At 38.2% G+C, this 24,059-nt stretch overlaps 2 protein-coding genes across 2 annotated transcripts; both read right to left on the bottom strand.

Moving 5' to 3' along the window:
* Positions 1–11,357: 11,357 nt before the first annotated feature.
* Positions 11,358–13,580, bottom strand: LOC143876466 (putative xyloglucan endotransglucosylase/hydrolase protein 30). Its single transcript, XM_077378171.1, has 4 exons — positions 13,357–13,580; positions 13,167–13,267; positions 12,524–12,732; positions 11,358–12,014 (listed from the first exon to the last, which is right to left on the bottom strand). Exons 1-4 carry the CDS (start codon positions 13,532–13,534, stop codon positions 11,492–11,494), a joined length of 1,011 nt encoding a protein of 336 aa, XP_077234286.1. The 5' UTR covers positions 13,535–13,580; the 3' UTR covers positions 11,358–11,491.
* A 7,192-nt stretch (positions 13,581–20,772) lies between these two features.
* LOC143876465 (putative xyloglucan endotransglucosylase/hydrolase protein 30) lies at positions 20,773–23,178 on the bottom strand. Its single transcript, XM_077378170.1, has 3 exons — positions 22,858–23,178; positions 21,705–21,913; positions 20,773–21,389 (listed from the first exon to the last, which is right to left on the bottom strand). Exons 1-3 carry the CDS (start codon positions 23,161–23,163, stop codon positions 20,885–20,887), a joined length of 1,020 nt encoding a protein of 339 aa, XP_077234285.1. The 5' UTR covers positions 23,164–23,178; the 3' UTR covers positions 20,773–20,884.
* Positions 23,179–24,059: the final 881 nt, after the last annotated feature.

The following is a 24,059-nucleotide window of genomic DNA, read 5'->3' as shown; positions in this document are numbered from 1 at the left end:
CTCAAAATCCTCAGACTATGATCCCTGGCTCAAATCCTCCTCTTCTTCCCGTTGCTTTGGATCTCCTTTTTTTACCAAAGCTTTCGATTATTGGGATGATGAAGAATTTGAAGTCCTCAAAATCTAACAGACCGTCCTGCAACCTAACCCTAGATTCCCCTAAGAATGTTGTTGGCCAATTCGTTCTCAAACTACCAGTTCCATATTCTCCACATTTTTATGTTGTTGAAATTGTCTCAATTGCATTCGTCTTGTTAATATATACTACACAGGAATGAGAATGAACATTGAATTAGCATATGCAACTAGGTTTGCTTCCAAGGAATTGCAGGGATTTTCAGGAGTTGTATGCTTCAAGGGGCGGAGACTTCTTTCGTTTACCCCTTCTTTGATAGAAAAACTATATATATATATATAGAGGGAGAGAGAGAGAGAGAAAACGGTTTCTACACACATGTGTAGATAAGTTATCTACACACTAGCTTAAAATACAGTGGAGGGCATATTGTTTGGGTGATCCAAACCATTCATTTGATTGGCCCTCACATAGATAGGGTGTCCATAAAAAATCAGCTCCATAGGATCATCCCAACCCTACGATTTGTGGAGGTAAAATGGACGTGTATAAACCTTCACAAATCTGTCCATTTTTTGGCTCCACGGTTCGAAGGGTTAGGATGATCCCATGGAGCTGATTTTTTGTGGACACCCTATCTATGTGAGGGCCAATCAAATGAATGGTTTGGATCACCCAAACAATGTGGGCCTCCACTGTATTTTAAACTAGTGTGTAGATAACTTCTCTACACATGTGTGTAGAAACCGTTCTCTCATATATATATATATATATATATATAGAGAGAGAGAGAGAGGAAAGTGTCTCTAGTCTCTCCCCTAGATAAGCTTATCTACTCCTCCCTTTAAAAAAATACAGTGGGCCCACGCTGTTTGGATAATCCATAGCATTCATTTGATAGGTCCTAACATAGATAGGGTGTGCCCAAAAAATCAGAACCAAAGGGTCATCCTAGAACTTCATTTTGTTGGGCACACCGTGTCCAAAATGGACGCATATAAACGTGGACGTTTATATGTGTCCGTTCTGGGTACCACAAGGCACCACAAAACGAAGTTCTAGGATGACCCTTTGGTGCTGATTTTTTGGGCACACCCTATCTATGTTAGGACCTATCAAATGAATGCTTTGGATCATCCAAACAGCATGGGCCTACTGTGTTTTTTTAAAGGGAGGAGTAGATAAGCTTATCTAGGGGAGAGACTAGAGACACTTTCCTCATATATATATATATATATATATATATATATATATATATATATATATATATATATATGGGAAATGTGTGCGTACTCGGTCGAGTAGATAAGCTTATCTACTCGGTCGGGTTAAAAACAGTGGGGGCCCACATTTTTGGGGTGATCCAAACCATTCATTTGAAAGGCCCTTACCTAGATAGGGTGTCCACAAAAAATCAGCCCCATAGGATCATCCTAACCCATCCAACAGTAGAGGGAAAAATGGGCAGATTTGTGGACAAGCTGTGTTTTTACATTTTTTCCCCATATGAGAAAACGGTTTCTACACACATGTGTAGACAAGTTATCTACACACTAGCTTAAAATACAGTGGAGGGCATATTGTTTGGGTGATCCAAACCATTCGTTTGATTGGCCCTCACATAGATAGGGTGTCCATAAAAAATCAGCTCCATAGGATTATCCCAACCCTACGATTTGTGGAGGTAAAATGGACGTGTATAAACCTTCACAAATTTGTCCATTTTTTACCTCAAGGGTTCGAAGGGTTGGGATGATCCTATGGAGCTGATTTTTTATGGACAACCAATATATATATATATATATATATATATATATATATATATATATATATATATATATATATATATGTATAAGTATGTGTAGATAAGTTATCTACACACTAGCTTTAAATACAATGGAGGGCATATTGTTTGGGTGATCCAAACCATTCATTTGATTGGCCCTCACATAGATAGGTTGTCCACAAAAAATCAGCTCCATAGGATCATCCCAACCCTACGATTTGTGGAAGTAAAATGGACGTGTATAAACCTTCACAAATTTGTTCATTTTTTACCTCAACGGTTCGAAGGGTTGGGATGATCCTACGGAGCTGATTTTTTGTGGACAACCAATATATATATAAAAGCATGTGTAGATAAGTTATCTACACACTAGCTTAAAATACAGTGGAGGGCATATTGTTTGGGTGATCCAAACCATTCATTTGATTGGCCCTCACATAGATAGGTTGTCCACAAAAAATCAGCTCCATAGGATCATCCCAACCCTACGATTTGTGGAGGTAAAATGGACGTGTATAAACCTTCACAAATCTATCCATTTTTGAGCTGATTTTTTGTGGACAACCAATATATATATAAAAGCATGTGTAGATAAGTTATCTACACACTAGCTTAAAATACAGTGGAGGGCATATTGTTTGGGTGATCCAAACCATTCATTTGATTGGCCCTCACATAGATAGGTTGTCCACAAAAAATCAGCTCCATAGGATCATCCCAACCCTACGATTTGTGGAGGTAAAATGGACGTGTATAAACCTTCACAAATCTATCCATTTTTTGCCTCCATGGTTCGAAGGGTTAGGATGATCCTATGAAGCTGATTTTTTGGGCACACCCTATCTATGTGAGGACCCATCAAATGAATGCTTTGGATCACCCAAACAATGTGGGCTCCCACTGTATTTTAAGCTAGTGTGTAGATAACTTATCTACACTTGTGTGTAGAAACCGTTTTCTCATATATATATATATATATATATATATATATATATATATATGAGAAAACGGTTTCTACACACAAGTGTAGATAAGTTATCTACACACTAGCTTAAAATACAGTGGAGCCACATTATTTGGGTGATCCAAACCATTCATTTTTAAGGCCCTAACATAGATAGGGTGTCCATAAAAAATCAGATCCATAGGATCATCCTAACCATTCGAACTGTGGAGGCAAAAAATGGACTAATTTGTGAAGGTTTAAAGACATCCATTTTACCTCCACAAAGCGTAGGGTTTGGATGATCCTATGAATCTGATTTTTTGTAGACACCCTATCTATGTGAGGGCTTTTAAAATGGATGGCTTGGATCACCCAAACAATGTGGGCCCCCACTGTATTTTAAGCTAGTGTGTAGAGAACTCTCTACACATGTGTAGGAATCGTTCTCTCATATATATATATATATATATATATATATATATATAGAGGAAACTTATGGTGAGCTAAAGCTCACCAAACTTATGGTGAGCTAGCTTGGCCAATCACATGGGTCCCACATTTTGGGGAGTGATCCAAACCATTCATTTGCAAGGCCTTATCATAGATAGGGTATGGTCTTTCCATTTTTGTCTTCCACAAATGGAGGGGTTAGGATGATCCTATGGAGCTGATTTTTGGTACACCCCCCATCTATGTAAGGGACTTTCAAATGAATGGTTTGGATCATCCTAACAAAGTGGGCCCCCCATGTGATTGGGCAAGCTAGCTCACCATAAGTTTGGTAGTTTTCTCACACACATATATATATATATATATATATATATATATATATATATATATATATATATATATATATATATATATATATATATATGAGAAAACGGTTCCTACACATATGTGTAGAGAGTTCTCTACACACTAGCTTAAAATACAGTGGGGGCCCACATTGTTTGGGTGATCCAAGCCATCCATTTTAAAGGCCTTCACATATATAGGGTGTCTACAAAAAATCAGATCCATAGAATCATCCCAACCCTACGATTTGTGGAGGTAAAATGGATGTCTTTAAACCTTCACAAATTAGTCCATTTTTTGCCTCCACAGTTCGAATGGTTAGGATGATCCTATGGATTTGATTTTTTGTGGACACCCTATCTATGTGAGGGCCTTAAAAATGAATGGTTTGGATCATCCAAATAATGTGGCCCCCACTGTATTTTAAGCTAGTGTGTAGATAACTTATCTACACATATGTGTAGGAACCGTTTTCTCTCTCTCTCTCTCTCTCTCTCTCTCTCTCTATATATATATATATATATATATATATATATATATATATATATATATATATATATATATATATATATATATATATATATATATAGAGAGAGAGAGAGAGAGAGAGAGAGAGAGAGAGAGGGGATTGTAAGCTCGAGTGTACCAACCTTATGATTAGACCTGGCAAACGGGTGGGCCGGGCCGGTTTTGACCTGGCCCGTACGGGTCCGGGTCAAAATGACCCGGAAAATCCTATGGGTCACTAAGCTTGGACCCGGCCCGCACGGGCCGGGTCTACCCGCGGGTCACCCGGATTTTTTGACATATTTTTTAAGATTTTTTTTTACTTGTATAGGGATTTGCTAGCCACCTTCGCCAACCATTTATGTTGACTGTTTGAGAGATTTGTCTTATTGTCGCGTGGTGCAAACTGCAAAGATTGGCAGAAGTACGATGTGTGAAAAAGGTGGCTAAATAATAATCATGGGGTACTAAGTTTTAAATGAGAAATTACGGGAAAATGGAACCAAAGTAGAAAAAATCGAAAGAATGTTCTAAAATATGACAATTACGGAAAAAAATACATAGAAAAACTAAAAGTTATGACAATGATGGAAAAAAATACATAGAAAAAGTAAAAGTTATTACAATTACGGAAAAAAAAAAGTGCCAAAAAGGTGCCAAAATAAAACCTTCGGACTTCTCTACGGGCACCCGCGGGTCTACCCGGCCCGGCCCAGTTTTGACGGGCCGGGTGGACCCACGGGTTAATTTCAAATGGGTCACGGATTGGTGACCCGGACCTGTAATTTCCTGGCGGGCCGGGCTGACCCGTCCGGGTCACTTTTTGCCAGGTCTACTTATGATACGCTCGAGTGCCCAATCACATGGGTCCCACATTTTTTTGTGGTGATCCAAAGCATTCATTTGCAAGGCCCTATCATAGATAGGGTGTGTACCAAAAATCAGCTCCATTGAATCATCCTAACCAAGTGGAGGGCAAAAAATGGGCAGATTTGTGGACAAACAGTGTCTGTCCATTTTGACCTCCACAAATGGATGAGTTAGGATGATCCTATGGAGCTGATTTTTGGTACACTCCCCTTCTATATAAGGGCCTTTCAAATGAATGCTTTGGATCATCCTAAAAATGTGGGCCCACATGTGATTGGGCACTCGAGCGTACCATAAGGTTGGTACACTCGAGCGTACAATCCTTTTCCTCATATATATATATATATATATATATAGAGAGAGAGAGAGAGAGAGAGAGAGAAAACGGTTCCTACACCTATGTGTAGAGAGTTCTCTACGCACTAGCTTAAAATACAGTGGGGGCCCACATTGTTTGGGTGATCCAAGCCATCCATTTTAAAGGCCCTCACATAGATAGGGTGTCTATAAAAAATCAGATCCATAGGATTATCCCAACCCTACGATTTGTGGAGGTAAAATGGATGTCTTTAAACCTTCACAAATTAGTCCATTTTTTGCCTCCACAGTTCGAATGGTTAGGATGATCCTATGGATCTTATTTTTTGTGGACACCCTATCTATGTGACGGCCTTAAAAATGAATGGTTTGGATCACCCAAATAATGTGGCCTCTCTCTCTCTCTCTCTCTCTCTCTATATATATATATATATATATATATATATATATATATATATATATATATGAGAAAACGGTTCCTACACATATGTGTAGATAAGTTCTCTACACACTAGCTTAAAATACAGTGGGGGCCACATTATTTGGGTGATCCAAACCATTCATTTTTAAGGCCCTCACATAGATAGGGTGTCCACAAAAAATCAGATCCATAGGATCATCCTAACCATTCGAACTGTGGAGGCAAAAAATGGACTAATTTGTGAAGGTTTAAAGACATCCATTTTAGCTCCACAAATCGTAGGGTTGGGATGATCCTATGGATCTGATTTTTTGTAGACACCCTATCTATGTGAGAGCCTTTAAAATGGATGGCTTGGATCACCCAAACAATGTGGACCCCCACTGTATTTTAAGCTAGCGTGTAGAGAACTCTCTACACATATGTGTAGGAACCGTTTTCTCTCTCTATATATATATATATATATAAAGTTGCCAGTACTTTGTGGCAAAACTAGTAAGTTGCTATTTTAAAAAAGGGATTTGCTAGCGTCCATGGCAAAAGGCATTTCGCGGACAGTCTGTTCCATCTGACAGCAGCCACAGAGGCTCACTTTTCGGCAGATTTTGTCTTCATTCACTCTGTGGCTGCTGTCAGATGCAACAGACCATCCGCGAAAAGCCTTCTGCAATGGACACTAGCAAAACTATGAACTCACCAAGTTTTGAGGGTAAAATGACTAAAATGCCCTTCCGTATGTCTGATTTTTGGGGGGGTTTTCGAGGAAGAATAAGGTAAAGAAGAATATAAAAGAACCCTAACAATCGGGCAAGAAGAAGTAAAAAAAAACTGTAAAAAGTTGAGCAAGACAAACGATCATTAAGAAGGTAGTGGTTTCATCACATTGCCGATTTTCCATTAAAAACAAAAAGGTATAGGCTTCGTTAAGGTTTTTCTTTAGACTTTGAGAAATTTTATTAATATGAGAAGTCATGGCCAAGTAAGACGAAACAAGAAAAAGGGAGAAAACCATTGCAAAAACTTCTCAGTGTGGAAGATAGTTGATAATCTCTAACTCCGCTCTACCCACTCCTGCTTGAGCAAGACGCTTCGCCTATCCATTCTCGGAGCTCCTGACCTGACGATAGTGAACCAAGTGACACTCTAGCTGGTCTATGATATCGTCAAAGAACTCAAAAAATCTCCAAGGGTGAGTTGTTCTTCCATCCAACTATCTGATGACGTTGAGGGAATTCTCCTCCACTTATAAGGTTGCTCATCTCTCTAACTGGCAAGTCTTATACCCTGAAGAATAGTTTAAACTTCTGCTTCATTAGTCTTTGATTCCAATAGGACATGAGAAGGCCTGCTTTATACAGCTATTATCATGTCTAAGAACACCTTTACCCAAGGGCCCCGGGTTCCCAGGCTAGAGACATCAAAATTTAACTTTAACCGTCGAGGGTCAGGGGATACTTCTACTACCTATTGCTTCTGCCTGTAACAATGGCGAAGGCTTGATTCGAAAAGAAGATCATATGACTCAACCAAGGTTTTAAATTTCGACTGAAATCCGAAATTTCAGACCGAAATTTTGGGTTTTGGTCGATACCGAAATCGAAATTGGGTAAATTAGAAATTTTGTTTTCATGAAATTTTGGTCCAAAATTTTAGGAAGATCACATTATAAACTATATTTTATTCATTTTTTAATATTTCCCTGAAATTTTGGGTGAAATTACCGAAAATTTCAGGCGGGATAAAATAGTTTTTTTTTTTTTTTTTTTCCTTTTAATTTCGTCGGATTTCGAACGAAATTTCGGCAAAAGTTCCGGTATCAGTGAGGACCGAAACGCATTCTAAAACCAAAATTTAAAACCTTGTACTCAACTAGGCTTGTATATATGATAATGATGAGCAAAACTCGAACTATTTCTAACAGTTCAAACCCTAGTCATAAGGCTCATATATCACCTTCCACTGGGCAAACACAAACTTTTAGTAAATGAGATACTTGGTTCCACATATGAAAATGAATTGTTACAAGCCATGATGAAAGATCAGTTTGTAAACTATGCTGTGCAGAAGGTTCTTGAGACATGGGATGATGAAAGTTGTTCTCCTGGCATGAAATGTGATTGATGCAGAATGACATCTGAAACTTCTGGTTAGAGATATCATATATATGCATACCCTGCAAGCCTATCATAATGTTAGTGGTATCAAATGCGATAACGTGAATTTTCACACTTATTTTCTTTTCGATATTCTTTTATCTCTTTGTTCTCATATATTGCAGCTACATGCAAGGTTTTAAATTTCGGTTTTGGAATGCGTTTCGGTCCCCACCGAAAATGAATTTTTTGCCGAAATTTCAAATTTTCGTCCGAAATATTAAAAAGACAATATTTTATCCTGCCTGAAATTTCGGCCAAAATTTCAGGGAGATATTAAAAAAATGAATAAAATATAGTTTTTAGCATGATCTTCCAAAAATTTCGGGGCCGAAATAAAATAAGGACCCATTTGGATTTGGAGGTGAATTTGGATTTTTAAATCCAAATTCGGCATTTAACAAGCCTTTATGACATCTGGATTTGGATTTGAGTGAAATCCATAAGATTTACAAATTCCTCCTGTTAGTGTAATTTTTTGGATTTATATATCTAAATTTGACCCGTAAGGGGTTAAAATGACCAAAATATACCAAAAAAGTGTTAAATGACTTAAGTACCCACATGACATTAAAAACTAATCAAAATACATCGTATTAGGTAAAATGGCTAGAAAACCTGAGTTAGGCAAAATGACCGAAATACCCCTATACCAGGTAAAAATGACAAAATACCCCGAGTCGTGCAAAATGACTAAAATACCCTTATGACATAAAAATGATCAAAATAACTTCATACAGGGTAAAATGACTAGAATACCCCAATATCATGAAAAATTACGAAAATACACCTAGATCAAGTAAAAATGACCCATGGCTCATAAAAAGTGACTAAAATGACTAAAAATACCATTATGAGATAAAAATACGCCATATTAGGTAAAATGGCTGGAAATACCCCTATACCAGATAAAAATGACAAAATACCCCCGAGTCGTGCAAAATGACTAAAATACCCTTAGGCATAAAAATGATCAATATAACCTCATATAGGGTAAAATGACAAAAATACCCCAAGATCATGAAAAATTATCGAAATACCACTATATCAAGTAAAAATGACCTATGGTTCATGAAAAATGACTAAAAATACCCTCATGAGATAAAATGATAAAAATATGCCATATTAGGTAAAATGACTAAAATACCTCCCGGGTCATGCAAAATGACCGGAATACACCTATACTGGGTGAAAATGACCAAATACCCTGAGTCATGGGAAATGACTAAAACACCCTTATGACATAAAAAATGATCAAAATACCCCCATATAGGGTAAAATAACTAGAATACCCCTGGATCATGGAAAATGGCTGAAATGCACCTATATCAAGTATTTTAGGGCTTTTTGGTTCTGTTAGATTTCAAATTCAAATCCAAAGAGCATCCAAACAAAAAAAAATTGATTTAGATTTGAAATCCAAATCTATACGTGGTCATCGATCCAAACAGCATTATTTATAAATTTGTAAATTTTAAAATTCTTGATTTCAAATCCATGGATTTTGGAAATCCAAATTCACTTCCAATTTCAAATCCAAAGTGTATCCAAACAGGCCCTAAACGTTTCGAATTTACCCAATTTTGATTTCGGTATCAACTGAAACTTGACATTTCATATTTCGGTCGAAATTTAAAACCTTGCCTACATGTATTGTAAAGTATATGTACTTTGAACAACATTTTCTAAGGAGGTACCATCTTATGTGTCAGAAGTTTTTTCTAGAGATAAGGGATTTTAAATTACCAACAAAGGAAGAATGTAAGTTCTGAATCTGAGCATTGGAGAAACCGTACTCTAAATTAATGCACTTTTTGGTAAAAGGATGACTTTGATTTCTTAAAACGAGGTTGCTCCCTTTGCAACCATCCATTGAAGGCAAATGAAAATAGCTCCACAGGTTACACTGAACAAAACTTGGCTCCATACCGGGTCGGAGTAACTTCTGTAATGATGCGTGGCCGAGTAAAACACCACCACTTGGCGACTCTCTCTCTCTCTCTCTCTCTCTCTCTCTCTCTATATATATATATATATATATATATATATATACCTTCTTCGTACCTTGGTTGGCCAAACAACACTCAATCTCTCACACCCTTGGCGGACCGAACACCTCTCTCTCTCTCTCTCTCTCTCTCTCTCTCTCTCTCTCTATATATATATATATATATATATATATATATATATATGAGGAAAGTGTCTCTAGTCTCTCCCCTAGATAAGTTATCTATACACTGGCTTAAAATACAGTAGAGGCCCACATTGTTTGGGTGATCCAAACCATTCATTTCATTGGCCCTCACATAGATAGGGTGTCCACAATATATATATATATATACCTCCTTCGTACCTTGGTGGGCCAAACAACACTCAATCTCTCTCACACCCTTGGCGGACCGAACAGCTCTCTCTCTCTCTCTCTCTCTCTCTCTCTCTCTCTCTCTCTCTCTCTCTCTCTCTCTCTCTCCGACCCTTGGTGGGCCGAAGAGCACTCTCATTCTCTCTAATATGCTTTCCGATTAAAAATAAAATAATAGAAAAGTAAAAAGAAAAATAAATGTCAATCCTGTGACGGCTCGTTCTGCAAAAGTTCACGATCACCGAGCATGTGTAAAGATCGTGAAGACTGAAGATTTCCACTGTTTGTACAAATAGGTAAATGATATCCCCCTCCCATGGATAAAATCCCCCCCTTTAACATTATTCGTTAAGTTTTAAAGGCAAAGATAAACGTTAAAAGGGGCTGAATTTATCCTCAAGCAGTGAACCATTCTCACAGAAACCGTTAAAGGAGGGGATTTTACAAATAATACCAAAAAAAAAAGGAATAAAAGAAAATAACGAACTGCTATCGCCACTACCTTAAATGTACTGTCCTCACAATTTTATCCCCTCGAAAATACTAGTAAAACCCATCAACCCACATAGGGTCCGTTTCTGTCGACATAAAATTTGTTTTATGTTGTAAAAATGAACATAAAACCCATCATTCCACATAGGCTCCGATTCTTCTTAGTGTACACTAATGATATATTTTCTATTCAATCGACATTGGCTCCATTTCTTCCACACACTAATGATGTATTTTTTATTCTGAACGACATTTTCACCCTTTTCGGCCTGTCTTACCAGAGAAAGTAATTTCCAGGAAGAGGAAACGGGGATGCAACTTGGGACGGGCTCAACCAGAACCATAAAAAGGGTTCCACCTGCTTTCAGCTCAGGTTGGGCTGGCATCTCCTTGGGTTGGTTGGGTTAAGGTTGGAAAGAGCCAATTAGAATTAATCTCGGGTTTGGGCTAGGGTTGAGGCGTTGGCCAACCCGACGCGACCCCTTCCCCTGATTTTATCATGATTTTAAAAACCTTAGTGTTGTGTTTTATTTTTTGGGATTTGCTAGCCTATTTCGAGAAATGGGCTAGCAAATCCCTTTTTTTTTTTATACACTACAATACAAGAACAAGAAAACAACGAAACTTTAAATGTAATCAACCAATTCCTTCATTAAATTCCATTTAGGTAAAACCATATGGCACAAAAAATATCAATATTATTCTTTACATTCATTCTCACAATAACAACAGCAAAAAATCAAAACCCATCACCTATAAATCAAATCACATCGTTCCCGAATGGCTACCGGGATTTGTCAACACCACCGGAACCCGATTCCGCCGCTTAGCATGACGGTGGTGACCGCCGAATTTCACATGCCCGTTATCACGGAAATGCATCTTCTCCGATGGAATTATCACACACTCCGGCGGTGGGACAGGGTATCTCAGTGAGTCATAACAATAAGAGTAGGTCATGTATCTCTGCCGGAACTTTCGCATGGCGAGCTGCCTCTCCGGCGTGACAACAGCATAGTCGGAACCTGACAATTCGGCCTTGGCCTCGGCACACTTGGTGGAGGGGAGCTGTTGGATGGGGTCGACGGCGCACCCTTTGAGGACGAGATTGGTGAATTCGGAGATGAAGGGGGCATATTTGTAATTGACCTTGTATCGGCCTCCAGACGTTGCCCAATCCGAACCGTCCCATATGGTTGCATACAGAGCCATGGGCTTTGACGGGTAGTCGCCGCCCATTGCATCGCTGCGAATTACTTCCCGGATTGGAACTTCATCAATGTAGAATCTGAAGAAAATCATTGTAGAGAAAATTAGTAACATGTTAATTTTGATTAAGCTAAGGTGCACTGTGTTACAGCAACCAGAAATTACTATCATAGAATCAGGGTCTATTATAATGAGGCAGGCAATGGTTTCCTTAGACAAAATGAGAAGCCCTCTAGAATCAAATGAGATTATTTGCAATAAGATTATATTGCAAATAATAGTCAATTTTGGTGGCATCCAAAGAGTCTCTTACAAATTAATTTTCAAAGCTCTTTAAGGCACTGTCTGGAATGGATTGCTGCAAATTTTTTGGAAAAGTTCGGAAATAAAAATATTTCTAAAATTTCTTACTTTTTTTTACACAGGAAAAAAGAACTTATAACAACTCTATTCAATTTTCACTCAGAGGAACATGTAACATCCTTCTAAATTAACCATAGTCACATCACTTTTCTCTAAATCCTAGAATGAGAAAAATCTAGAATCTAGAGAGAGAGAGAGAGAGAGAGAGAGATTTTGAAGGCTTACATAATATTTTGATGGGTCCAAAGGATGCTATAGCGATGAAACTCTTGGGTGGGATCAAACCACAACACATATCTTTCCTCCCTTCCCCGGCTGTTGCTACCATTTCCGTAAACATTGGTCTGAACACGCCATTGTTTTCCCTTTATATTCCCTAAAAATTCAAAATCCAACTCGTCGTGTGTCTTCTCGAATATGTCCCCATTCGATGTCTGCCAAAAACCAAACCAGAAATTTTCAAATTTTAAAATAAAAATAAAACAAAATTAAGACAAAATAAAAATAAAAATTCAAAAAAAAACCCCATAAATAAATACACGAGGAGTATACTACGTGCACGTCTGTTTCTGCCAAGTCAGCTGGAATTGAGTAATTGAATACAAAAAAATCGGATATTTCGATATGACGAAAATACCCTTAAACTTTTTCTGAATTGCTAAAACGGTGGTGTAGTGGGATAAATTTGGCCGGAGGACAGATAGATCATTTACAGGCTACAGCTATACCAAGCCATTTTTAGAAACCGTTACATAAAGAAAATCCAAACGATTCCAAAAATCTCTATTCAAAGGAAAAGAAAAAGCACGAGAAATCAATCAGAATATAGTTTTTTTTTTTTTTTTTAAATCCCATCGGAATTACTCACGTAAAAGGCGACAACAACACCGGCAGTGTAATCGGACGGTAGTTTGATGGAAGCGCTGAATAATCCATGGTGGTAAAGATCCGACGAGATGAAACCAGAGCCTGAGGGAAAAAAAATAATTAAGATGGCCGATAAGATTACTGACGGAAAAGATAACGGAAAAAGAATACTTTGTAATACTAATTAATACCTGTGAAACGGTCGAGAAGGAGATGGACGGAGTTATCGTCGTTAGAACGAATTAGGTTTCCGTCACCAAAGAGAGGGCTATAAGCATCGTTAAATGAAAGGGTTGAGATATTGAAGGCAAGAGTGAAGGTGGAGAAGAAGGAGAGAGAGAAAAACAAGATGAGAGGAACAAAACCCATTTTTAATTCCTCTCTTTTCAACCTTTTATTTTTATAGGCGAGAGAGAGAGAGAGAGAGACCCAAAACGGTGAACTGGCATCACACTGTTTCTTCTGTAATAACGGAAAAATAGCCCACAATTTTTACTGAAATGACGTATATGCCACCGCTCATATACGTTGGTCTCGGAATTTCTAGGCTGGAATGTTTCTGTTTCCTATGTTGGGAAATAAAGCATGGGCTTTGTTTCGGAAATAGTTGGCCTCCTTTAATTTTTTTTCCGTTGGGGAAATGAAGTTTAAATAAATGGGGTGTTTTTTGTCATTTTACATAGCATTTGTAAGGTGAATTGAATTCTTCAGGTAGAAGGAAGAATAGAATTAGTTGGCGTTGTACATTGTTTTCAAAGTTTGACTCTAATGTAATGCGAATAACCTTTTATAATTAATGTTTATATCAATGATAATATGAGGAGCCTAACCAAGGTTTTAAAAGGCCGATATCCTGATCGTATCGGCCATTCCTGTAGGGTTCTTTGTAATTTTTGCCTCCTTCATTCTCTCACTCGTGTGATTTCTAATTAATTAATCTCACCAATTCAAAAAGGAAAAAAAATTGTACGTGTTTCCCTTTTCGCTTGTTGTTTCCGTCAAATGCCTATAAATATACCTGCAATTACTTCTGAAGCTTTAATTAACTATCGATGAAACACGGTATGAAATTACAGCAAGCTTAGGGTTTAGCGGGGTACCGTCAAATGCTTTGCTGAAATGATATATCCGCCCCCTTTACTTCCCCGGTCAACCCCTTGTAGTGTAAAAGGAGTAGTTATAAATGCATTAAAGAAAGTGGTCCGGAGAGAAAAGGGGGGGAATATATCACATCTGAAGATTAATTGATCAGTAAACAAAATAAATCCAATAATATCAAGTTCTATCAGTCATATCGCCCGATAGTGATTACTAGGTCCAAGTGATTTCTTTATTTATCAGCAATGTTTCTTGTTTATGGTCTGATAGTCTGATTTCTAAACGTAATTACCAAAAAAATGAATAAACAGAGCTGGGGTATTTTCGTAATTTCATTTCAAAGAGGTTCCCCCAAGTACCCCAACACGGCACACCCCGTCCGAGACCAAAAACTCCATGCTGGCATTTCTTGAAAGTTACGAATCGTATAACCGTCTGGATACCTCATGCATTTGTGTTTTGATTTGGATTTGAGTTTTGGATACAAAACACATCAATCATCTTCATGATCATATTTTAAGAGAGAAAGAGAGAGAGAGGGAGGGATGTCTCGCTGCTGCTGGAGCAACATCGAAGAGCAGCGATGGTGAAGGAAGTTGCCACAAACGTTGAATTTCAAATAATGTCTCGCAGAAAATATTTGAAAATCGAAATTTTTTGCACTGTTGTAACTGATTTGGAAATTCTAAGGATATGATCTGGTTCAAAATATCAATTAAATCCAAATCTAAATATTGCTGGTATCCAAACGTGACCTAACTGGAATTATCTTTATGGATAGCCATTCAATTATTTTGGAACCTAAATTGGGAAACAGAGCCTTTCAAAAGCTATCAAATCCTTATGAATTTGCAGTAAGAATAATTAATGAGCCCTAAAGCAAAAGACTAATCTATTTTCTAGAAGGCAGGATATCTTAACTTAGTGGTCAAAATTAAGTTGGCATGTAGTTACCAGTCCACATCCTAAAAGTGAAAGTTGACAATTAATGGTCGGTTAGATTAATGTACTTGTACAAGTTTTAGACCATCGTTTATCCAAAAATGGAAGCTCAAAATGGGTGTCATCATCATCACCCACGTGTATAATGGAGATTGGAGATTGAATTCCTCCGAAGAATTGACCCAAAGTTGCTACTTTAGCCCTAATGAGCCCACTCATAAATTGGTATTGACACCCATAAATTTATGTAAATTCAGGCATTTTGCCGTCCATCTGTCTTATTTGATTTGCTTTTAAGTCTTGCATGTGTGAGGATAGTAGATTATCGTCTACTTTTACGAAACTGACTTCCTTTTTGCTTGTAGCCTTCTTTTTATTTTTAGTCATTTTGAATTTAGTCTTTCTTTCTTTCTTTTTGCCAAATACCCATAAAATTGGGAGGAAATGCCAAGTTGATCATTGGGCTATTTAGGTAATTGTGAGCGTTATTGGCTTCCTAAACACCAGCTAATGGTGACGCTTATTGGCTTCTAAAAGACTAAAACACGAGTTAAACGCTAACTCCGTCAAATTCGCCGCTTTATTCTAACGTTGACGACATCCTCTCGATTCCGTGACAAAGAGGTTATTTTAGTGGGGGCCATTGTGGAGATGGAATATATCTGAATGATTAAAAGTGGGGCGCATTCTAATAAAGAGGTGTTGGGGGGGCCTCCCTCTCACGACTACGCATATTGCCTTGTTCGGATATTGCGTAGATAATCACTAACGTGCAAAGAAAGAGAATTTATATGGTGCCCGACCGTCAGAGTAACAAAGGATAGGTGACCAGATCAAAAATCAATGGCTAGGTGCCTAGCCCTTGTTACTTTGATGGGCGGGCATCATATATAACTCTGCCCTAAATAAGGTTGATGCTGACGGAAGAAAGATCGTATATTTTAGTGGCTCGTTAGTTACAGAGGGCAAGAGGCTGGCTTAAGAGTTTCGCCCCCAACTGCCGCGAAGATTCGAAACCAAAACCAGAAAAATATAAACAACGTCTCTATCACATTCTTGCTTATGTAACTTGGACTTCGCCATGCGCCCTATCACATTTTTGTTGTGGGACCCACGCTCACTACTCTTTCTATTCATTAGGAATCTTGCTGAGCTGACGTTCCCGATTCGCGGACGTTCTGGGCCCAGACGCATGTACATTGGATCTGAGGTAAGAAGGACCCCCTGGTACTGTCGTTTTCACACGTGACACTAGCACTCGAAAAATTAGGCTGTCCTTAGTGGCTCACTGGCTCCATCATAGAGGCGGCGTACTCATCCACCTTCCCAAAATTGCATCGATCCAATGATCCTCACCGTAGAATTCCCGGCATACAAAATAGTAGAACGACTTGGCATGGTGAGAAATCCACAGGGAAAATCAACCGACCGTGCACAAATTAAATAAAAAAATAATCACGAGTCACAAGAAGACAACCAAGATTTTACGTGGTTTGGGAGAGCCTACAATATGATCTTCTACTATAAGAACAATATGCAAGGTTTACAATGAATTAAATCCAAAACCCACAACCCACAACCCTTTGCTTGCTTCTCTCACCCCAGATCTTACACCGTGAATAACCCAAAAGAAAACCCTGAGAAAATTCTCAAGACAAAACCCCCGAGAAGAAACCCCACAAGAACCGAAGAAAAACACTCTTCTCATTTTTCCCGCTCCTCTCTTCTCACCTCTCCGTCTCTCTTTTTCACTCTTTCTGTCTCCTCAATAGGTGGCCGACACACCACATGCAGCAACCCTTGCCGCCCCATAAGGGAAAATCCCTCTAAGCCAAGAGAAAAAGAGCTCCGCTTGCCCTTTAAACCATAGGTTTCCCAAACCTTAAAAACCTTAATTTTTGCATCCCACTACTTCTGCGGGAAATCAGCCAACTTTCCCAACAATCTCCACCTTAGCTTATTTCCGAGCTACCTGAAGATTTTTCATTGATGTCGCTACGGGTCCCCTGTCGCCGTAAACCACGCACCGTTGGCCTTCCGAAATACCAGCTGCACACCCTCGAATCATCACGGTTAACCATTCAACGGTAGCATTGCACGTCAATATTGCTGACTCTGGATCTTGACTTGTCTTTTCATGTTCCCCTGTCAGACGACCTTCCTCTTTGATTCCCACCATGAACAACCAAACCATGCTTTTGACTCTCATCAAGAACATAATTCTTCCGCATCTCATTTTGATAAAAGTGATGCCGTAACTTCCTCTAACTTTACCGTATCCTTGTCATACAACCGTATCCTTGTCATACAATAAAGTTGTCATAAAAATCAGAAAGCGAAGAAAGAAGCAAAAAAATCTTGTCTTCTTCTGTCAACTTTTCATCAACCTGGTAGAGTTGTTTCACAGGCCCGTTGAACACCATAATGTTATATTTTCTATTCCGAACGATATTTTCTTACTTGTTTGAGAGCGAAAGGGCCTTGCCTTCCCGCATTTTAATTTGGTGCACCGAGTTTCCTACTTGTTTGTTTGTCATGAAATTAAAGAATCCTAGCGACCTACTGCCAATGCCAAGACAAGTCTAGTGCCGTTGCTTTGCGTGGATGACTAGATCCAACACTCGTGCCGCTGCCACTTCCACAACAGAGTCTATGATTGTTGTGATAACCACAACGATTTCCACTAAAGAGGCTTAAGAATATAATGCTTTTTATCTACCAACATACAATATATAGTTACATACAATACATACATATATATATATATATATATATATATATATATATATATCTGTGTGTGTGTGTTTTGAAGTTGAATTATATAAATTGTTTACTTTGAATAATGTTTTCTAAGAAGGTACTTGCTTGTATCTTATATCACTAGATTTTTTTAATTAAGTATCACAAGTAAAAGAGTACAATTAAATTCCTCGTTCAAGGCTTCGAGCCATATGGGTAAGAGATTATTAATTTATGGAATATTAATTATTACTTTATTAGAGCCCCAACTAGGGGTGTAAATGGATATTCGAAAATTCGATTACCGTCCGCATCCGAATCTGTTTAAAGCGAATATTATCCGGATCCGTTTCAAGTGGATATTATCCGAATCCGTTTATGAGATATCCGGCTCTAAGCGGATGCGAATCTGGTAAATGGTATATCTGATCCGTTTAACATCCGAATCCGAGAAGTAAATTCTTTTTATTTATTATTAATAATATCATTAATATTTATTTTTAGTAATGACACACTATCTTTTGTTTCTAAAAGAAAAGTGAATTTTCTTTTTAGAAAAAAAATATACAAAAAGTGTTTTGGGTAGGAAATGAAGTAATCTCTCATTTTAAGGGCATTCTTGGAGTTTTACATGGCGTCTTTATGAAGCAACAAATGTGGGCTGTAGGATGAAAGAGACAAATGGGTGGTGGTGATTGAAAGAATATGTCATAGTTTCTAGAGAATTCTAAAGCAAAAAGGCCATCTAGGTCATTGATGGTAAATGGATGGCTCAGATCAATTTCCCAACTTATGGTTATATAAAAACCCAAAATGCAATTAAAAGAGGCGACTTCTAAGGTTTGCAAAGAGAAGCAAGAGAGAGGAGAAAGGAGGAGGCTGGGGCACCATCTTCAGCATTCCTTGGTACCTCCAACCCACCAAAATCCACTACCGCCCCTCTCCACCTACTCACAGCCACCTCCATCACCGCCAGTCACCTCCATCTTTAACCCAATCCCCATTTCCATCCCCATTTCTCTTCATCTTCCACAATCAGCACTCCCACTTCCCCTGTTCAAAATAGCCCAAACCCATTCCATCATATAAAAAAAAAAAAAAAACCCAAAGACCACTACCAACACCATGATCCATCCCTATCGCCTCTCTCTCTGCCTTTGTTTTAAAAGGAAGAAGAGGATCTCATATATTTTAGTTTGAGAGTTAATTTTGTGAAGAGAAAGTAGAGGTCTGGTTTTAGGGTTTGGAAAATTCATTCAAGGGGTAAGAAGGAGAAGAAAGATAAAGTGCTGGAATAAAATGTTTGAATTTACCGGATAAACGGATAAGGATAATATCCGAATTCGAATAATATCCGGCAGATACGAATTCGGTAATAGATATTAAATATCCGTCAAATTCGAATCTGAATCCGAACTCGGATAGTCTATACTGTAATCAAATTCGGATATAGCCATATCCGATTCAAATTCGATCCGTTTACACCCCTAGCCCCAACTGAACTTTAGTTTCTGATGCAATCAAATCTAAAATCAATGCTCTATTTTATATCATAGGAGTTCGATAAAAAATAATAACAGAAAGAGAAAAAAAAAAAAAATGAGTGCCATCCTGTGAATACTCGTTGCTCAAAAGTTCCACAATCACCAAGCATGTGTGAAGAACGTGAAGACTTAGTCAATGATAGAATCCGCAGATGCAACTTGATTTCCATTGTCTATATACAAATAGCTGAAAAAAATGAATAAAAGAAAACAGAACTGCCATTGCCATTACGGTAAATGCAACCTTAATGAAAAATTTAAAATTAGAAAAAAAAAAAATTATATATATATATATATATATATATATATATATATAGAGAGAGAGAGAGAGAGAGAGAGAGAGAGAGAGAGAGAGAGAAGTGTAGCTACACATACGTGTAGCTAACTTAGCTACACCGACGCCTTAAAATACAATGGGCCCCACATTTTTTCGGTGATGCAAACCATTCATTTGATGGACCCTCACATAAATAGGGTGTGCCCAAAAAATCAGCTCCATAGGATCATCCCAACCCTACGATTTGTGGAGGCAAAAATGGACGTGTAAAAGCCTTCACAAATCTGTCCATTTTTGCCTCCACAGTTTGAAGGGTTGGAATCATCCGATGGAGCTGATTTTTTGGGCACACCCTATCAATGTGAGGGTCTATCAAATAAATGGTTTGGATCACCCAAACAATGTGGGCCCACTGTATTTTAAGCCGTCGGTGTAGCTAAGTTAGCTACACGTTTGTGTAGCTTCACTTAACTATATATATATATATATATATATATATATATACTCGAAAATACTAGTAAAACAAAGGTTTTAAATTTCGGTTTCGGTAATGATTTTGGACCCCACCGAAATCCAAAATTTCGGCGAAATCCGAAATCAGTATTAATTAAAAAAAAATATTTTATAAATTTCGAAATTTCAGGCCGAAATTTTGTAATAGTTTTTTTTTTAATTACATTAAATCGAAATTTCGGACCGAAATTCTGAAATAAAGGGTGAAATCCGAGATTTCGCCAAATTTCGGTTTCTGAACCACCATATGGGTTCAACCCGCTTTCAGCTCGGGTTGGGTTGGGTTAAGGTTATTTCGGGTTTGGGCTAGGGTTGAGGCCTCGGAAACCGTCCATCCCTTAATTTTATCACAATTTTCAAACATTTAGATTTATGTTTTTTTCATGCCATTGGTTGGATCAAAACAACTCAATTTAGAAAAAATTAGTTACAAATAGGGAGATTTAGAGAGAAAAATTACTCATTAAACTCCATTTCTGTATAAATCTATAGGGTACAAGAAAAATTAATATTATTATAAACTTTCCTTTTCAAAGTAATAACACCAAATATCAAGACCCATCACCTTATATGTGTAAATCATATCACATCGTCTCCTAATGGCTATCAGAATTCGTCCCCACGGGAACCCAGACTCCGACGTTTCAAGCGCGCAAGACGCTGGTGACCGCCAAATTTCACATTCCCGGTATCACTGAAATGGCTCTTCTCCGACGGAATTATCACACACTCCGGCATTGGGACCGGGTATCTTTTTGTGTCGTAGCAATAAGAGTAGGTCATGTACTTATGCCGGAAATTTTGCATGGCGGACCGCCTGTCCGGCTTGACAACAGCATAGTCGGCGCCTGACAATTCGGCGTCTGCCGCGGCACAGTTGGCGGAGGGGAGCTGCTTGATGGGGTCCACGGCGCAGCCTTTCAGGACGAGATTGGTAAATTCGGTGACGAAGGGGGCATATTGGTAATCAACCTTGTATTTGCCCCCGGACGTTGCCCAATCCGAACCGTCCCATATGGTGGCATAGAGAGCCATTGGCTTTGATGGGTAGTCTCCCCCCATTGCATCGCTGCGAATTACTTCCCGGATTGGAACATCATCAACGTAGAATCTGAAGAAAATTATTGTAGAGAACAAAAAATTATTACATGTTAATATTGTTTAAGCTAAGGTGCAGTGTGTCAAAGCAACAAGAAATTACTATATCCTTTAATTTTTACTAGAATTAGGGTCTGCAAAATGAACCGGGCAGTGATTTCCTATGACAATATGAGAAGCCCTATCATGAAATGAGATTCTTGATCGACCCCACTACGTCATCAATAAATGGACCCTTCATTTGGTGCATATGTAGTTACAAATATCTCCAACATTTATAAAGGGAAATGATATCATCGTAATACAAACACAGGGAGAGAGGGCTTACATGATATTTTTTTGGGTCCAAAGGATGCTGTAGCTATGAAAGTCTTTCGTGGGATCAAACGACATGACATATCTTTCCTCCCTTCCCCGACTCGTGCTTCCATTTCCATAAACATTCGTCTGAAAAAGCCATTGTTCTCCCTTTATATTCCCCAAAAATTCAAAATCCAACTCGTCGTGTGTCTTCTCGTAAATGTCCCCATTCGATGCCTGTGTGAAAATCAATTTTGAATAACTAAAATAAAACAAAATTAAGATAACAAAAAATATTCAATTTTTTTCACAAAACCACCCATAAATATATGAGTAATATGTGCACGTATGTTTCCGCTGGGTCACCTGGAATCATGGTTTTAAATTTCGACTGGAGACTGACACCGAAATCAACAAAAACCGAAATGGTCATTTATTTCAGCAGAAATTTCGGTCGAAATTTCAATTTTGCTCGAAATTTAAACCAAAAAAAAAAAACCTTTTTTTTATTATTATTTTAATATTTTACCGAAATTTCAGTAATTTCGGACGAAATTTAATATTGAATAAAATACTATTTTGTTTTTGGTACCGAATTTCGACCGAAATTTCAAAATTTTAGGGTCCGAAACCGGTACCGAAACTGAAATTTTAAACGATGCCTGGAATTGAGTTATTGAACCGATCAACTAAAAAAATCGGATATTTCGGTACGGCAAAAATACCCTTGAACTCTTCGTAAATTGGTAAAAGGCCGGAGGACAAATAGGTCCGTTACAACTATACCAAGCCATATATAGAGACGACTCCGAAAATTGCTAATCAAATTTCCGGCAATCTAAGTCTAATGGAACAAAAGAAAAACACGTGTCAGGAAAAGGCAGGAGCAGGACGGAGCTAGGAATTTACACTTGGGGCCGGAATAATTTACACTTTGCCAGCATTGGTCATTGGGGGCCATGGCCATATAAAAGGAATTTTGTAGTACTGGATTTTGCAAGGTTCCGTGGCCACCCCATCTGATGGGAAGTGGTGTTTCCAGTGGCGGACGGGTGAGTAACGTGTAAGAACCTGCCCTTGGGAGGGGAACAACAACTGGAAACGGCTGCTATATGTCCCTCTGATCCTCAGCACGAGAGATTGATCTGAATTAAGTAAAAAATCCGATCATAATTACTTACATAGAAAGCGACAACGACACCGGCCGTGTAATCGGAGGGGAGTTTGATGGAAGCGCTGAATAATCCGTATTTGTAAAGATTAGAGGAGTTGAAACCAGACCCTGAGGTCTTGTCCAGATGGAGACTCACGGTCTTATCGTCGGGGGAATGAATTAGGTTTCCGAAGAGGGGCATGTAACCATCTTTAAATGAAAGGGGTGGGATTTTGAAGGCCACACTCAATGTGGCCAACAAGGAGAGAGATACAAGCAAGCTGAGAGCAAAAGAACCCATTTTTAATTCCTCTTTTTTCTTTGTCCTCTTCATTTTTCACTTCCTATTTTATAAGCTGAAGGGATCCAAATATAGGAGAGAGAGAGAGAGACCCACGCTTTCGGAAACCCATTGCCACCTTTAATTTGTTTCTGTTGAGGAATTGATCCCTTCTCTTGAGGGTACGTAGTTTGACAATTTAAATAATTTGGGTGTTTTTTGTCATTTTGCTTAGCATTTGTAGGTGAATTTCTTCGGGTAGAAAGGAAGAATTCTTCGCAATTGTACATTGTTTTCCTTGTCTGACTGTAAGTATGTGACAAAAATGACACCGCATACCTTTTCTATTTAATGTTTTGATCACTGATAATATGAGGAGTATTAACCAAGGTTTTACAAGGCCGATATCCTGATCATATGGACAATTCCAATAGGGTTCGTTGGCCCAATATATCAATTTTCTATTGATTTCCCTTTCCTCTTATAGACTCTGTCAAATGCCATAAATACCTGCAATCACTTCCGAAGCTTTAATTAATTATCGATGAAATTAGACCGGGCTTAGGTTTTAGGGTTTAGGGTACCATCAAATGCTTTGTTGAAATAATATATCCACCCTCTTTTCGTCCCCGGCCAGCCCCTTGTAGTGCAAAAGGAGTAGTTATGAATGCAGCAGAGGGAGTGGCCCAGAGAAGAAAAGCGGGGAAATATATCACATCCGCAGCCTAATTGATCAATAAACAAAATAAATCCAATAATTTCAAGCTCAATCAATCATATCGCCCAGTTTTTTTTTTTTGGTTTGATAGGTAAGCTGGAGTTTGGTGGGACCTCTAACGGTTTATTAAAATGTGAAAGATATTACAATCGAGCATACAAAACAGGAACCTTATCATAAGAATAGAGATACAAACTAAGAGAACAAAGACAACACATCCCTACATATAATA

The sequence above is a fragment of the Tasmannia lanceolata genome, unplaced genomic scaffold (genome assembly GCF_043159265.1).
Source record: "Tasmannia lanceolata isolate RefF3 unplaced genomic scaffold, GAP_Taslan_0.1 ptg000005l, whole genome shotgun sequence".
NCBI classification, from domain to species: domain Eukaryota; kingdom Viridiplantae; phylum Streptophyta; class Magnoliopsida; order Canellales; family Winteraceae; genus Tasmannia; species Tasmannia lanceolata.
The sequence above is the reverse complement of the archived record's forward strand: the minus strand, read 5'-3'. Positions and strand labels throughout refer to the sequence as shown.